A 17,536-nucleotide genomic window follows, 5' to 3' on the forward strand; every position below is an offset into this window, starting at 1 on the left:
TTGGAGGAATTTTTGAAGAAACTGAGTACTGGAGTGTGTGGTAGAAAGGACAGAAGCAACATCTATGGGCAAAACAGGCCATATGGGATCAGAGGCTTTGAATGGGTTGATAGTGAGGCATGCTTTGCAGGTGCAGTGGCAGTCCATGGGGTTGACCCCAGACAAATCCCCTCTCTAATGACCCACCTCTTCTATTACATATAGGCCTACGAGCGCTCCGAGAGTGAGGAGGTGACCTTTGTCACTCAGCTGGTGAAGAAGCTGCTCATTATCATCTCCCGACCAGCCCGGCTACTGGAATGCTTGGTGAGGCACTGAGGGATGTGTGTGTAGAAACTGGCAGGGCTCGAAAGTGTATGTCTCTGTTGCCTATTGATATCTTTCCATACATTCACATCAAGTATGCCATAGTAATGAGACAATACTCCCACAAATGATATCCCATCAGCATGTAATTAATCCTATTGGCATGTAATTTATGAAAAATACCCTGTATGGGAGGTACTCAGTTCCACAAGTCTAGAGAAAGGCACCTGGCTCTGGTTTTATGGGCCCTGGTGCTGTGAGAACCAGCCCAGTAGGTTCCTGTCTACCAGCCCCAGGTTTAGTGAGCTCAGTATCATGTTCAAAGCCAAGAACCTAGTCCAGCTCCTCAACCTGTTGGTTCTTGCATCACAAAATGATATCCAGCTGGAGCATGCAAGACTTCCACAGCCATGTTTTGCACATTGCAATAGCAATGAATAGCCCACTTGAAAGAACTCTTACAGGTACAAAATATTACATTTTGAGTACTCAGAGCATACAATATCCCTGGAACAGAGGCACACCTTTGCGGAACAACATATGCACGCAATACAGCAAATAAAAATGCAATATACATATTTTATGAAGAGACAAACCAGGAGTGTGCAGAAAGGCCCTTAAAATGAATGGAATGCATAAGCATGGCAGCTATAATGTAATAACAGGATCCACTGGAATGTTTCCCCTGTGTTCAGGGTCCATTTGTCATTCCCACCAATGGACCCCAGATGTTTCTGATCCCCTTTGTTGCTTGCGTATGCACTCTCCCAAACATTGCTTTTTAAGAGGACATGTATTTTAAATGTACCATGCATACTGTTGGTACTATATAAATTTTATTGTAAGCTAGGTTTAGAGGCCTTGCCAGGCTAGGAGACAGGGCATCAATTTTTAAATAAATACCATAAATAATAGAAAAAGAAGCATTGCCAGCTAGCCTCCCCACTGAATAACCACTATCAAACAGCACACTAGGAATTAAGGAGAAGGGCTTCTAGATCAGCAGTTTCTAAAGAATGAAACAAGATAGTGGATCAAAGGCTAGCTAACAATCCTCCAGATCATTGTTCTTCAACCTTGCGTCTCCAGATGTTGTTGGACTACAACTTCCATCAATCCCAGCCAGGTTAGCCAATGGCAAAAATGATGGGAGTTGTAGTCCAACAGTATATGGGGACCAAAGGTTGAAGAACAGTGCTCTAGATCATGGAAGGGGAACCCAGTGGCCCTCCTAGACATTGGGACTAGTAGGACAGAAGGCAGGGAGACCAACTAGGTGGAGCCAGAGCTAAGGCCAGGCAGAACCAACTAATTCTAGATTTGTCCCCTCCATCCTCCTCCCTGCTGAGTTCTACAAGGGCAACACTGGGACGCAGCAGGAGGAAGCTGGCAGGCAGGGCCACCTCTCGGATTGGTTGTAAATAAGAAGGCAGGCAAGTGGAGGCTGGTGAGGGTAGACTGAGGTTGGCAGGACAGTGCCTCATTAGCCCTAATGGGCCAGCCTCCACTGGCTGGACTGCAGCTCCCAACATCCCTGACCATTCCTCATGCTAGCCGAGGCTGATGAGAGTTAGAATCTGACAACAGGTGGAGGGCCACAGGTCCCCTATCCCTGCTCTGTATCTCTTTGTGTGAGACATAAAATGAAAGCAGCAGCTTTTGGGAAGATGAGGCAGCCATCTTGGGCAGGGGATCTGGGGGACAATTAAGGGTGGCAAGCTGGGAGGGAAACAGATCTGATGCAAGTACTCAAACCACTGGGAAGTTCTCTTGAGCTTGCCCCAGTGTAAGGAACCAGACTTCCCATTTGTTTAAACAGGGCTTTAACAGGGAGACTTCAGTAGATTGTGTTCCATTCTAATTAGTGGTGGGGCAGAAATTTGAATTTGGTGTTACCTCAGTCCAGAGCTTGGAAAAGTTACTTTTTTGAACATGCTGGCTGGGGCTGATGGGAGTTGTAGTTCAAAAAAGTAACTTTTCCAACTCTGCCTCAATCACCACAAGAACATTTTGGGCCAATCCTTCAAGGTGACTGTGAAGGGCATTGTGACTGATATTCCTTTGTCAGCTTCGTTCCCATGTGGAGTTGCTCAGGGGTGCCTGCTCCTCAGTCCTGTAAGTGAGGAGAAACCGTAGCCCAGGAAAAGAACTGAGTTCATACTCAGAGGTGCTTTCCTTTATACCAGGACTGAGCTTTAGCACTGAAAATAGATTCTGAGCTGAATCCCGTTGAGCCTTGGCACCAATTAAGCACTTCCTTCTGTGTCTCAGTCCTGGCTCTTGTTCACCATCCAAGGGCAGAGATCATCATCAGCTTTTCTCCACCTGTGCCAGTTAGGATTCAAGGTGTCTGCTGGTTCCCCTAACAACATACCATCCAATCACAGGAAGCACTTCCTCAGCCTGGCCAATCCCCAGGTGCTTTGACAAGTAGGAGGTTCTGCTGCATCACATTGGCCAAGCCAATGCAGTATCTGTTGCTGTGCTTATACAAGCATTGCTTATTTGAAAAGGATGAGAGCGACAATAGAGAGATGTGGGCAAGCAACTGATTATGCCTCTTTTTCCCTACCCCTCTCCGGTCTAGAAGAGAAAAATGTGTTTATAATCACCCACAAGGAAAAAAATTTTTTTTTATTTAGCTGTCAGTTTGGTTTTGCCGAAAAGGGGCTGCAAGAAGGCAGTTTTAATTTCTTAATTTATTTGTGGGGTTTTTCTCCACCTGGTGTTTGCTGAAGAAAGTGGTATGAATCCTGCTCTGGACCCCAGATCTGAAGGAAATAGTGCTGAGAAATTGATTGTGTTCCTCCTTGATTTCCTCTAGCACAGGAATTGAGATTGGCTTCCCCAATGCTATTTCCTTTGGATCTGGGAGTTTATCCCAGTCTGCATCTGCACTGGAATTGTTTTTAAGATGTTTTTAGTGTTTTACCACTTGTTGTTTGCTGCCCTGGGCTTCCTTTTTGGGAGGAAGGGAGGGATATAAATATAATAATTAATTAATAAAATAAATAAGGGAGGCACACTTTAATTTTTATTTATTTATGTATTATTTGATTTATATCCCGCCCTTCCTCACAGCAGGAGCCCAGGGCGGCAAACAGAAATGCTAAAAACACTTTAAAACACTTTAAAACTCAAAACATTGAGATTAAGGTTGAATGTTTCCAATTCCTATTCTTCAAATGAAACTACCCGGTCTCAGTATAAGTGTCTATGCTCCAAACATCTTTGTCAATCCACATACCTCTAATTTCTCATCTCCTCCTTTGTCTCCCCCCATTCTGCCTTTTAAAAAAAGTCAGACCCTACAAACCAAAAACATTGCAATCAGAATCAGTAGTTTGATTTCCCTGATTAGTCTGTATCTTCTGAGAAGCATCTTGAATTGCTACAGCTAGATCTGTAGCCTACATAAAATCAGTAAAACATTATTTCCAATTCATAAAGAAGTTGCAATGCACTTCACAGACAATAGTGATGACTATTGTGCTACGTTAAGCAAAGGGCATAGTTGCCACACAGCAAGACAACTGTTCAAACACTTGTTATCATTTATTAGTATTTATTATATTTATTAGTTACTTTTTCAGAAAGGTGAACCCAAAGTGACTTACAAGAAGAAATGGGCATCAAAATCTCAGTCACTCACACTACTATAGGATCCCCATAACACAAACACAGACATTTCTACCGCTCCGCTGAAAAAAGCCATCTGCATTACAGCTGGCACATGTTTGGTATCCTAGAATAAAATTAATGAAATTGAAGGGCCCTAATTCATCTAACACAGTCCTCATCATCGTATAGCCTCTGGCCAATACTTACTGCACCAGTCATGTTTTATGGGCCCACAGAACCCCATTTTTGCAGACCTTTGTTCCCAAACAGTTAACCCAAAGAAAACATTATGCCTGCTTGCAATGATGAAATCCCATGCTTCACGTAGATAAAATATTGTTATTCACACCCCAGTACCTAAGAGGTTTCAAGGTTCTTAACCATGTACCCTGGTTCTGGTTCGCTTGACAGAAACAGATGACATTTTTGTGCTATATGATTTTACTTACATATACAGGCTGAGCATAAGATGGAAAGTTCAAATTATCACCCAACAGATCCTGCTCCTTCATTAGGTTTCTAGAGGGGGCCACCAAAGCCATAGCCTTCGTTTCTTCAGAGAGAGCAAGTCAGGCCTCTGTGCCTCTTTAAGCCTCTGCTCCAAGACTGCTGTTCTCTTTTGTTCTCTAGCGCACACAGACACCTTGATGACCTCACATCTGGCCAGGGGAGGTAGGAGAGGAAAGGCATATCACCCTTCTCATTTTCGAGAAGGATTCTCAACAATTTGTTTCTGTGGCAACCCATTGCCCTGCCTTACATTACAAAGCAGATACTCCACTGTTGCAGCTAGGGTTATCAACAAAGAAACTAGTCTGATCATTTTAGCAGCCCCTTCTTTCTACAGAATCCCATCTTACAGCTATAAACTCCTAGGTCTGGAGGCTACCCCCCAAAAAAAAGATTTAGTCCAACCCCAAGCTTATTACAGTATTCTCAGACTTTTCCCCACTTTTCCTCCAAGAAGCTCAGGACAGTGTGCATGGGGGCTATCCCACTCCATTTTCACAATTACCCTATGTGGTAGGTTAGGCTATGAGAAAGAAAGAGCAAGTGGATGCTTTGAGCTCACCCAGTTTGCCCTGATACAGCTCCCAACACTCTGACCAGTATACCACACCAGATCTCTCCTTTGTGGCTCCCCTAGAGAAGGGAAAAGCAGCACGTCATTGCCAGCTTCCTGATGTCTCAGGAGAAGATTTCTGATCCAAGCCAGGGGCATTCCCGGGACCTAATGTGGACTTGTTCCGCTGCACTCTAGGAGTTTAATCCTGAGGAGTTTTACCACTTGTTGGAAGCAGCTGAGGACCATGCCAAAGAGGGACACCTGGTGAAGACAGATATCCCTCGCTACATCATCAGCCAGCTGGGACTTACCCGAGACCCCTTCCCAGGTAATTCAACCAAAATCACCTGCAAGCAAGCAAGCAAGTAGGTGGGCAGAATTACGCATACAATCCTGGACCACAGTTCCTGTTACGTCATGTGGCTCTGTGTGTGTGCGTGTGTGTATAATTTCATGCATGTTTTGGCATGTTCATCTTGTAACTTCTGTGGCTATATGGCAAGTGGCGCTTTATGTTAGCTGTTGAATTTGGCATTACATTGATTCCAAGGAACACAGGCTGTCTGCCCCCTCCCCCCCCATGAGGATTCCTCATGCCTGGGTCAATCTCATTTAACATAAGAAGAGCCTGCTGGATCAGGCCAGTGGCCCATCTAGTCCAGCATCCTGTTCTCACAGTGGCCAACCAGGTGCCTGGGGGAAGCCCGCAAGCAGGACCCGAGTGCAAGAACACTCTCCCCTGCAATTCCTCTGCAATGTTCAGGGGAACCCTGTCCATATGCATGACTATAGCTTAGAACAGGGATGGGGAACTTCAGGCCTGGGGGTCCAAATGTAGCCCTCTAGGCCTCTCTATCTGGCCCTTGGGGCTCGCCACAGCCACACACACCCCTCATCAAACACACCCAGGCCACATCCGCCACTGGCCCTACTTTGCACCTTCCTTGAGTGTTTTTGCCTGGCTAGAATATGTCTTAATAATAATAATAATAATAAATTTTATTTTTCAGTCGCCTATCTGTCCGGGTTAGGGACACTCTAGGCGACATACAACAAGAATAAAAACAATACACTTCAAACACTTACACTTCTTGGTTGCCTAGATGGGGGATAGAGAAAGAGGTGTGAGTAAATTGACATCTGTTGCTCCAAGCACTATTGCTCCTGGCCTGACCCACCACAGGCATGTGGTCCTCGGAAGGTTGCATAGAACAGAACATGGCCCTTGGGCTGAAAAAGATTCCTTGCCCTTGGTGTAGGGTAGGGATATGCTAGAATTCACCCAGTTTGGGTTTGGTACCAAATTCACTAATTCACTTATTCACTATTGTTGTGGATCAGATTTTTATGTAATGATTTTCTGCTGCTATTTTCAGAAACAGAATTTTAAAAAACATCCACATCTAAAATATTGATATTCATATCTATATTTTTATAATTCCTTCATTTTATGAATATTTCATTTAATTTGTCAATAAATCTTTCTCAAAATATAGATATTTCCTTTAAAAATATCCATATTTCCTTAAAAATCAATATTAATATCAATATTTTTTCTGAGGAGAAAAAACAGATTGGTTAAAAACAGCGGCTTGTGGACAAAGAATGAACTCGAATTAATACAAGCCTATTAGGTCAACAGAATGCTTTTGAACTGGCACCACTCAGTGGATCCCATCCCTTGTGGTCTGCTTGTTAAGCAGGACATAAATAAATAAGCAAACACAGAGACGATATGATGTTAGTGATGGGAGGGGGGAAGAGAGTTTGGCAGGACAGCTTCTGGTCTTGACATATTTCCAAGATCTTTTTTTTTTTTCAATTAATTTTTATTCAAATTTTCAAAACCAAAACAATACAAAAAGAAAAAACACAAATCAATAACTAATACAATAAAAAAGAAAAAAATATTAAAATATTGACTTCCGATTTGTCGTAGTTCAGCTATAAGTCTATAATATATAACAAGCCTGTCTCTTAATAGATTATAAAATCACCTTCCTCCAGCGGTTATCTTAATTGGTATCAAATCTCATTAACATCATATCATTTTATTCTTCCACAAAAAGTCAAAGAGAAGTTTCCAATCCTTGAGATATATGTCCATCAATTTTTTTTCTAGATAAACATGTCAATTAATCCAACTCATCAAGTCTACTAATTTCAAATCGCTCTTCTTCCATTATCCTTGTTGGTTCCATCTCCCATCTTCCATCTTTACGCGCCCAATAATCTTGCTGTCATAGTCATATAATAAGAGTCTGATAGGAATTTCCTTTATCACAGATATTTCCTTGCCATCAATTCCGAACGTATCACTGAAGTATTGTTGCAAAGCCGCATCTCTGTTCCTCTTTTTTACAGAATACACTAGCACATCTCTTGAAGATTTTTCCATTGACACAAAACAGGGATTAATTCTGTTAACTTTCTCCATTTCAAGTTCCATCAAATCCTTCCAGTCCAGGAATTTTTTCGAACCGATAATATCTTTATCTCCAATCTCTTCATCAATTCCTTCAGGGACAGCGCTGAGTTCCAAACCGTAATATTTGTCTCCAGGATCCATCACAGCCAGGAAATCCAAATCTTTTTCCAGGTCCATATTTAATCCAATCTCCATAGTTTGAACCTTGCCTTTAAAGACATATTTCCAAGATCTTAATACAGAGGTGAAACTCATCTGAGATTCTTTGGGGACAGAGTTATTTTTAAAAGTGTCTCCCCTCTGGGGAGGCTCGCGGAGTTGGGAGTTGAGGGCACTGCTTGGCAGTGGCTCTGCTCCTACTTAGTGGATCGTCGCCACAAGGTAGTGCTTGGGGAACATTGCTCGACACCCTGGACTCTCCATTGTGGAGTCCCTCAGGGGTCGGTTTTGTCCCCCATGCTTTTCAACATCTACATGCAGCCTCTGGGTGCGGTCATCAGGAGTTTTGGAGTGCGTTGCCATCAGTACGCTGATGACACGCAGCTCTACTTCTCCTTTTCACCTTCCACAGGTGAGACTGTTGATGTGCTGAACCGTTGCCTGACCGCGATAATGGACTGGATGAGAGCTAATAAACTGAAACTCAATCCAGACAAGACTGAGACACTGTTGGTGAGCTCTTTCCCTGCTCAGATGGTAGATGCTTATCCTGTTCTAGATGGGGTTACACTCCCCTTGAAGGAACAGGTTCGTAGTTTGGGGGTCCTTTTTGACCCTTCCTTGTCGCTCGAGGCTCAAGTGGCCTCGGTGGCACGGAACGCGTTTTACCACCTGCGCTTAGTAGCCCAACTACACCCCTATCTGGACAGTGATGATCTCGCCTCGGTTGTTCACGCTCCGGTAACTTCTAGACTGGATTACTGTAACGCGCTCTACGTAGGGCTCCCCTTGAAGACTGTTTGGAAACTTCAGCTAGTGCAAAATGCGGCAGCCAGGCTGTTGACGAGGACCAATTGGTCTGCGCATATAACACCTGTCCTGGCTCGCTTGCACTGGCTACCTATTTGTTTCCGAGCTAGATTCAAGGTGCTGGTGTTGACCTATAAAGCCTTACACAGTGTGGGACCGCAATACCTTGTGGAACGCCTCTCCCGCTATGAACCTACCCGTTCACTTCGTTCAGTATCTAAGGCCCTCCTCCGGGTACCAACTCACCAGGAGGCCCGGAGGACTGTTACTAGATCTAGGGCCTTTTCTGTGGTGGCCCCCGAATTATGGAACAGCTTACCGGAGGAAATACGCCTGGCGCCTACGGTTCTTTCTTTTAGGCGCCAGGTTAAGACCTGGCTATACTCCCAGGCATTTTAATGTTTAATGCTTTATGTTTAATGTTTTTAGTTTAATGTGTTCCTTTGTTACTGATTTTATTCTATATTGTATTTTAATCTTGTTTTGTACAGAGAGCTACTAGCTATGGGCGGTCTAGAAATGAAAATAAATAAATAAATAAATAAATTATAGGATAGATCATGGATAGAGTCTAGCTCATTGGTCAGTTTCTGGGGTTCTTGTTAAGAACACCAGAGTAGATAGACTTTAGATAATGCAAGGCACTTATGATGATAAAGTGTGATGCACTCTTAAAGGTAAAGGTGTCCCCGCACTTGTAGTGCGAGTCATTTTTGACTCTTAGGGTGACGTCTTGCGACATTTACTAGGCAGACTGTATATATGGGGTAGGATTGCCTTTCTTTACCCCCCAGCATATGCCGGGTACTCATTTTACCGACCACGGATGGATGGAAGGCTGAGTGGACCTCGACCCCTTTTACCGGAGATTCGACTTCCTCCTTCCGTTGGAATCGAACTCCGGCCGTGAGCAGAGCTTCGGCTGCGTTGCCGCCGCTTACCACTCTGCGCCACGGAGGATCCTTTATTAACACAGATCACTGGAGCCTTCTCTTATCCCTTAGATCCCAAGTATTCACCTTTGCTTTGCAAATTTAAAATGCATAAGTGGGCCATGAGGACTTTGGGAGGGGGTCACAAAATGCAAACAAAACACTGCACTACCCTGCAAATCACCCCATGCTATAGAGCTATGGTTATGACAAGGGATTGGGATTGTGAGAACAGGCTGTGTGTCTGCAGTGGTTTGACTCAAAGCCTCTTGATGCACTGAAAAGGTAAACCTGTATCCAGGTAGTACCATTTCAAACTGCCGGTGAGAGCTTGCATGTCTGACTGCTACTCCATACAAAGGTTCCTCCCACATGTAAAATTTGCATGTTCAGGGCTTGAACAATGGCAGAAAAAGATAGTGGGGAGCTTAATGAAATGCATAAACCCCACCCTCTGACTTCCCTGATGTTGGTCAGATCCCTTGCCCCCCATAGCCTCCTAAAAATAGTGGCTAATGGGAGCCTTCTCAAAACGTGAGGGGGGTGTCCTCCCCCAATTATTCAAGCATTGGGCATGTCGGCGGGAAGGCTAGGGCTAGAACAATTTTCTGTAAGGAGGTTGTTTTTTTAATATGGGGAAGCATTCGTTCATGTAAGCTGCCTGAAGTGGTGCAGCCCAGACACAGGTTTCCCACTGAAAGCTAGGCCTGGGTTCAGAGCTGGCATCACCACCTGGCATCCATGGGCAGAGCCCACTGCTAATGCCTACTCTGGGCCTCCTTTCTTCTTATTTTATTCCCAACCCACCAGTTTGAGCAGTGTCAGGCAGCTAGATCAAGCCAACCTTTAAATTCCCTATAATGCCTCTGAAAGGGTAGCTATAGATCCAGCCACCTACCTCTGCATGGGAAGTTTAAAGGGTGGCTTAAGCCAGCTGCCCAGCTCTGCTTGGAGTGCTGCCACCACAAGCAGGCAACACTTTGCCCAGGGACCCTCAAATCTGGACCCGACCCTGTCTAGGCATCAATTTCCTTATTCATGTGATCATGTATCACGGATACATGACCACCTGGAGGAAAAAACCCACATATGTGTGAATCTGTTTTATGACTACAAGTTAAGGGATAGGAGAGCATGTTGTATGACTGTCTTTGGATATATTTATTGTTCACTGCCCTGCTGTCTTTGGTGAAGGACAGTTTATAAATACTTATTAAGTTATCAGGTTAGACAGTGGTTTTTTGTTTGCTTTTTGCTTGTTCTCATCTCCTCCTTACTCCTATTATACCTTTTGTCTCCTTCAATAACCTTCTTTGTTTTTTTAAAAAATCTTTAATTGGGTGGAACCAGCCAACTTTTGATGCCTTAATTTTATGAAATCAAGAAATCCTGAATTGCTACCTATGGCAAATCCCAGAGGCCAGTCTGGATGTATTTCTTGCTTTATCCTGAGTAAAATGAGATACAAAATATACGCAGTGGGAGAGACACGTCTTCTAACATAAAGCATTTTTTTTTTACAATAGGCTCTAGATTGCATCAGAGCAGTGCAGGACAAGGGGTGCTTAATGCTTTCCTCTCAGGCTGGTTTCACAATTAAAATTGCTCTTTTTAAGCTGTTTTTATCTCCATGGTGGAAAGTTGCATGGATCAATTGTGTGTTGTTTGACCCAGAGTCAGGATTGATAGTTGCTCAAGAAGAAACTACTTGGTGTCAGAATGCTGACACCCAAGTAAGCAAAACTGAGCTCACATGCCAATTTGGGGAAGTAGAGGAGCCTCCAAGGCACCAGATGACAGAGGGACCATCACACATTTGCAGTTTGGGATAAACTTCTGTCTGTATGTATGTGTGTTAAATGAATGCGCGCATGCATTTGTGTGAACAGGGTTGCACAGCTGCAGTTGTATTCCGGTGTGAATGTAAGTATATGCATACCTGCACACCCCCAGGTGTTTGTATATGTTACTAAGATGTGCATTAGGATGCATGCAAATGTGTTCACCTGTGGTTTGTGTTAGCAAGTGCATGCTTGTGTCTCCTGATTTGTCATCTAGACACATGTATCTCTCTGCCTCTCACACACATACACACGTTAGCATGCCACAATGTGTACATATATATACCACATGCATGTGCATTGGCGTATATGCATGGCTATGCATATGTCTAGGTTTCACCCTTTCTGTGCTTTCATGAATGACAATGGGGTTGCTAAAGCCTTGTTCCCTTGGCTCTCCCTTTGGCTCTTTCCAAACCCTGTTCTCGTCAGATGTGCTGTATGTGGAGGAGCACGATAGCGGAGGATCCAACACACCTGAGACAGAGGAATTCACAGAGGTCAGTACACAGGTACACCAACCCTAGCCCAGCTGTGCCAACTACCCCAACGTTTCACCCATAGACACAGCACACACACACTCCTCATACCCCTGCTCAGTGTTTCTGCTGCTATTGCCACATCCAAAGCCTCTTCATTGATACTGGGGAAAGAGGGGAAATTAAGCTGCTCTTGTTGCTAGGCTTCAGGTTCACATCCCATTTGGTGGGGTGTTGTGCAGGAAAACAAAAGAAAGGAAACTTGATTCTGGAGCTGCTGGCTTGGGTGTAACTACAGCCATGTACTGGGCATTGAGTCTCTTCTGGCAGCAACTGGAAAGGAGGCTAAAGCAGGCCTGAATACAGTTAGTTTACACTTCTTTGTTATGTAAATAGCAGTGGATGGGAAGCTTGAGTAGCCTCAGGACGGGGGGGGGGGTTGAGGAGCAGGAGTTTAACCCTGCCTGAAGGTGATGGTTTTTGTCAGTGACATGGAGAGCAAAAGTTAAACTACTGCTCTCTATCACCCCAGTCCTTTGGCTGTTCTCCCACGCCAATTTCATAGCCCTTTGGGGCTAACAGAACCTGTTTTATGGTTCTTTGGAAGTGGCCTCAAATGCTTTTTTGAAACATTGAAAGATGTTTGTGGCAACTTGCAATGTAATAAACAAATGATAGCCCTCACTGTTACAAGGAAAGGCCATCTTTTAATCGTTGTTTTTTAATTCCCCATACACTGGGACCCAAACAGTGAAATAAATGTACCCGTAACTCTGATCCCCATCAGGTAATCAACCAAAGTTTTAGTTGATTAATGTACTGGCTAAACTATTAAAACTCACAGTCCTAGATAAGAATTTCACATGTTAGAAGCAGCTGAAGTGTATGCACCCTGACTTGGGTAAAGGTGGCAGCAGGGGCCAAGGATGGCAGCCCAAGCAGCTACTAGAGATGGCAACACTTCTGGGGGTGCCAGTGAAGCCGTGTGCCATTGCAGAAATGTACTCCAAAATTCCTTGCAAAACAGCAGAGGAGGCTGGGATGCAATTCTTGGATGGCACAGCACAGTGGTTTTGAGTCAGCAATATGTCTGGGCCAGCCTGCCACAGTGGCAGCATAGCAGATGTACAAGAAAAGGTAAAAAGCAGCAAATAAATTGGGAAAACTGCAATGTGAAAGAGTGAGTAGGTGTGGTGGAAGTGAGAAAAACCAAATGGGGTTCCCCGTTTGCTTCCTTCCTCCACCCCCTTCCTTACAACAAAGACAAAAAAAGCCCAGGCAGGCATATGAGCAGGGAAGAAAAGGGAGGTTCACATCAGAGATCTGGGAGAAACAGAACATAGGTGGCTGGGGTAGAAGTCCAGACAGCATGAGAAGGACAGGAGCCAGGCAAAAAGCTTAGGAATGGGTTAGGCAGGTGAGAGGAAGGTAAGGAGGAGAGAAAGATTAGGCAAGGCATATAATGGGCAAATGGAAGAGAGGATTGTGCAGGGGTCCCAGGCAGAAGGGAAATAGGTGGAAAATCCAGGAAAGGAAAACATGGCTCTTAAGGTACATATGGTGTGAGATGTGCATTGGTTCTAAGACCTGCTGGGTTCCAGTCTAGAAACCACTTTCTCCACTCCTCTCTGCCTTATCAGGGTCTGTTAGTGGTGATATTCATGTCTCACGTTTGCAGAAGAAGGGGCTCTTAGAGGGGCGTTCTTGTATTGTCTTACAGTTAGTAAACCACCCTCACTTCCTCTTCCCTCTTGGAGATTCCCCAAAGTCTGAGCATTGGGGTGGCTTAGAAACATTGTTAAGATTCATTGGTTGCTCTTTGAGCTTGGGTTAAGTTGGTGGAGGTGGGAGGGTTTTTCAGTACTGATTATGTGTGTTGATTTATTGAATGGCGTGTTTTACACTTGGTTTTTAATCCATTGTGAGCTACCTCAAAGCCTTTGGGATAGGAGGGAAAGTGGAAACATGCTAAAATAGAAATAAATAAATGTAAAACACCAGCATGGAAGCCAACTGCGCGTGGCAGGCGGTGGAGGCGGGTGGTTCCGATGTCAGTGGGGCAGTAATCCACTCCTGGTTTTAGTCTGAACTTTCAAGAAGCTGGAAAGCACCTTGGACAGCTTCTTGAAAGTTCAGATTAAAACCTGGTGTGGATTCACCTCCCTTCTGACATCAGAGCCACCAGTGTCCACTGATGGGAGGTTTGTGTACACAGAAGCAGGAAACTGGGGCAATGCCCTTCTTGCCTTCTTTCATCTGTGCTTCCCAGAGTGTATTCATCCTTTTTAATTAGGAAATGAGCACATGATATGATGGGGGTGGGGTAGCCAAATTAGTGATGTCCAATGGAAAGGGAATAAATGAGTGATATCCAACCTTGCTGGTATGCAGATAATAGAGAAGTAAGTAGCAATTATTTCAGGTATGGAGTGGCATGTATGGCCAACCACCCAGCTGTCAGGAAGGGAGGTCCAGGGGGGCATGTCTGCATGGTACTTCCTGCAGCTACTAATGGAAGCTTCAGAGTTTTTAGACACAGCTGGAAAGGCAGGAAGCATCACTCCTGGAAGAGCTTTTTTCCTGCACCAGTCAGAACGTGAGAGAAAGCCATGAGGTGGTGCTTATAGCAGCTTCTCATTCTCCATGGCTGTAGTTTCATTGGTGCTGTTTTGCCATCTAAAATGGTGGCCAGTCTGGATGGGCAGGGAGGCTACATGGACAATTCCTTCATGCACTGCAGTTGACCTCACTTACAGCCCACTTTATAGCCCAGGACAGTGGGGGAGCCAGAGGCAGCAGCAGCCCTTGTGGCACTTCTTGTGAAAGAATGAATATATTCTGTTCAGTAGAATAAATCCAGTTGCAGGGGAGATCCCTTCTAAGCCTCATGTTAAAAGTTTTTTTTAAAAAGGTGGGTGCATGTTTATTAAGAGTTAAATAGAATGTGATCCCCCCCCTCCAAACATGGACTCCTTTGTTTGAATATGAACTAATGTTATTTATTTAGTAAGGAAGGTGAGAGGAGTGGAGAGAGAGCGGCCTAGCACGCCTCCGCCTCCTTCAGACGAGGTAGAAAAACAGCACAGGAGCAGGAACATGTTTCCACTCTTAACTTACTGCCCAGAGCTCTTGGACAGGTAGGGATGGAGCAGTTATAATGAACAAAAGGAGCTGAAAACATAATGTTTGACCTCTTACACTTCATGTTCTTGCTTACTAACTTTTCATTTGCGTGACCAATGCACACCTCTTGAATAACAGAAGGGTTATCTACATGGTGGTTTACTGTGTGTTTGCTGCTACTCACATCTCCTCTTAATTCACATCATTCACATGATGTTACCAGCAAACAGAAGCTATCACACAGTTTTCCCCCTGTAAATATGTGCTAACCCAATCAGCTGATAATATGAAAAGTGGAGAACAATACATCTCCACTCTGCTCCACTAGTGGTTGCAGACTCTTTGCTTCGATATTTTTAGATGGGTGTTTCAAACATTACTTTTTCATACATCTCTTTCCATGCCCGTTATATCCTCCTTTCGTTCATTTTGTTTCTTGTGGGTTGACAAGCAACTTCTGGCTGCTCTCCTCCATTCTGCTGGCCTTTTTTATGTTGCAAACAGCCACAGGAGCCAGACTACTTGGACGGTGTTCTACAGCTATTTATTGCAATAAGCAGCCCTGCTTCTTGGCAGATGAATGGTGCTTTATTTTCTTTTTCACCTAACTTGTGTGCAAAGGTATAATACTGCTCAAATAAAGGTTTGTACTTTCAGCTGTATCAAATCAAAATAAAAATAATCAGTGGATTGGGTTAGTACTAACATCATGTTAGTAGCACAGTGGTTTACTGTGTGTTTGCAGCTAATCACATGTGGCATATCTATTTCTCCTTTATTTGCAGACACCTAAAAAGGTTGGGGTGGTGGTTATTTTTTTCCCCCTTAACTTGTGCGCAAAGGTGTAATACTGCTAAAACAAAGGTTTGTACTTTTTCAAAATAAACTTGTCCAGTTTGTTTCTTTGTAATTGCCATGCTGTGTACCTGATTTAACATATCTAAAGGCTGGTGATTATCTGGTGATACATTAGGAGATTAGCCCTTCAATCTCAGCTTGCTGGGACACTTAAGTAGTCTTTGTGTAGTTGAAAAAGTATCAGCATGTAAGAACTCAAAAGCAGAAATAATAGCAGCAACACAGATAAATTTAAAAGTCATAGATAATCTAGCACAGCGTGTTACAATTGCTAAAACAGGAATAAAATCAGCTCATTTGCCCACAAAGACCATTGGCAATTCAGACAAGGTACAGTAGGGGGCAAATTTTCAGAATTTCTGATCTAGAGTGTTTACACTAATTTTGGATCCCCTGCCCATGGGGTGTAAATGGAGGGAGGTGTGTTCTTTCTCCACCCCCCTTTTGCCCACCATTTTTGAGTCCCCCCCCCGGGCTTTTTTTTTAAAGGAATCTACTGCAGCTGATAAAATAAACTGAGCATGCTCGGTTCCCTAGTAACCAGAGGGAATGGAAATGTGAAATTAGAGGGTGTGGTCATTAGAAAACTGTGTGATTGATCCTTCATAGAGGAAGGGCTGGTGTGAATTGAAAAGACTGTGTTTGCAGCTAGCATTGAGCACTCAGTGCAGATGATGCAAATAGAAAACAGAAGTAAAAACAGCACCTTCAGTACAAAGCAATGCTCCCATGTGGATAAGCCCAGAGACTCCACGAGAATAACACTTCATTAGGCTTCTAAATCAGTGAGTGGCTCTGCCAGCAAAGTCTCTGTGTTCATCATGAAATCCTTAGTGCTGTTGTGTAGCCAGGGCTTCCCCCATCTTATGTCTGTGCTTTTGGCTCTTCTTTGGTTTTTGCATTTCCTGCATCTGTAAATGAAATGAAAAAGCTGCATTGGCTAGTATGCATATTCAATTTCAGAGTGGCGCTTTGCTCCTCTTCTGGCATCAGTGTTAGCCATGTTCGCAACTTGACATATTCCAGGCTCAAATGCAGTCTGTAAAGAAGGCATCCTCCTAGGGCTGACTCCTGTTATAATGGCTGAATTCATAGGAGCTGCTTATTCCCTCACAGCCAGTATGCTTACCATTACAGAGTCGTGGAACTACTCCAAAGCCAAAGAAGCCACCAGGAGAAGGAGATTTTGAAACAATTAAACTTATAAGCAACGGGGCGTATGGGTAAGTGAGCTGACTCAGATACCAAGCTCCTTGGATCTGCCTGCATGGAAGGATCTCTTTGCTGCCAGTTTTACACTTTAGCAGCAAATCAGGCCTGGTTCAATGGTGACCTGGGCCAATGTTCTTGTTCCCAATGTGAAGGAGTAGGCTGTTGTGCCCTTCTCCACCACACTCCTAGTGCAATGCGTTATGCAGGCAGCCCACATAGGCTCCCAAGTCATGTGATTTCCTTCCTCGCCCAGTTTGAGGTGAAAGAACTAGTTATGCCCTGAGCATCCATGTGGAGTGCCCATGTCACATGTTTCTTTATGAGCATTGTGTAGGAGTATAGGAATTGATCTGGGAAAGCATCTGAGCTAGATTTGGAGGTTCAGGGACATCCCTTGAAAAAGAAGACTTTTTCAACTATGTTGAAAGGAAAATAAGAACAATATCATCTCAGCATAGTAAGACAGGGTGGGAAAAGATCTGGCTGGTGGTCTGGATTCCAAAATCTGCCCCCCCCAACCCAACTTTGATAAGTGGATGAGACCACCCACCTGTTAGTTACCTGTATGTAATGACTTCAGATGATTGATACAGGTATTTGCTTTAACTGCCAATCAGAGCACCTTCAAAGAGGCTTGATCTGGAGAGGAAAAAAATGCTACATTTTTAAACAGAGCATTTTTTTTTTTTACAAAGGAAGTG

At 44.0% G+C, this 17,536-nt stretch overlaps 1 protein-coding gene across 5 annotated transcripts in view; it reads left to right on the forward strand.

Moving 5' to 3' along the window:
• Positions 1–17,536, forward strand: part of MAST1 (microtubule associated serine/threonine kinase 1) — a 136,869-nt gene that overhangs the window by 82,957 nt on the left and 36,376 nt on the right. For 3 of the 5 annotated variants that reach the window (XM_061613772.1, XM_061613773.1, XM_061613775.1), the window contains 4 exons: positions 205–306; positions 5,189–5,321; positions 11,596–11,675; positions 16,761–16,846. In XM_061613772.1, the coding sequence (XP_061469756.1) occupies positions 205–306; positions 5,189–5,321; positions 11,596–11,675; positions 16,761–16,846 (401 nt within the window). The remainder of the gene's footprint in view (positions 1–204; positions 307–5,188; positions 5,322–11,595; positions 11,676–16,760; positions 16,847–17,536) is intronic. The other 2 variants (XM_061613771.1, XM_061613776.1) reach the window with 2 other exon arrangements.

The sequence above is a fragment of the Rhineura floridana genome, chromosome 3, assembly GCF_030035675.1.
Source record: "Rhineura floridana isolate rRhiFlo1 chromosome 3, rRhiFlo1.hap2, whole genome shotgun sequence".
In the NCBI taxonomy this organism is placed as follows: Eukaryota; Metazoa; Chordata; class Lepidosauria; order Squamata; family Rhineuridae; genus Rhineura; species Rhineura floridana.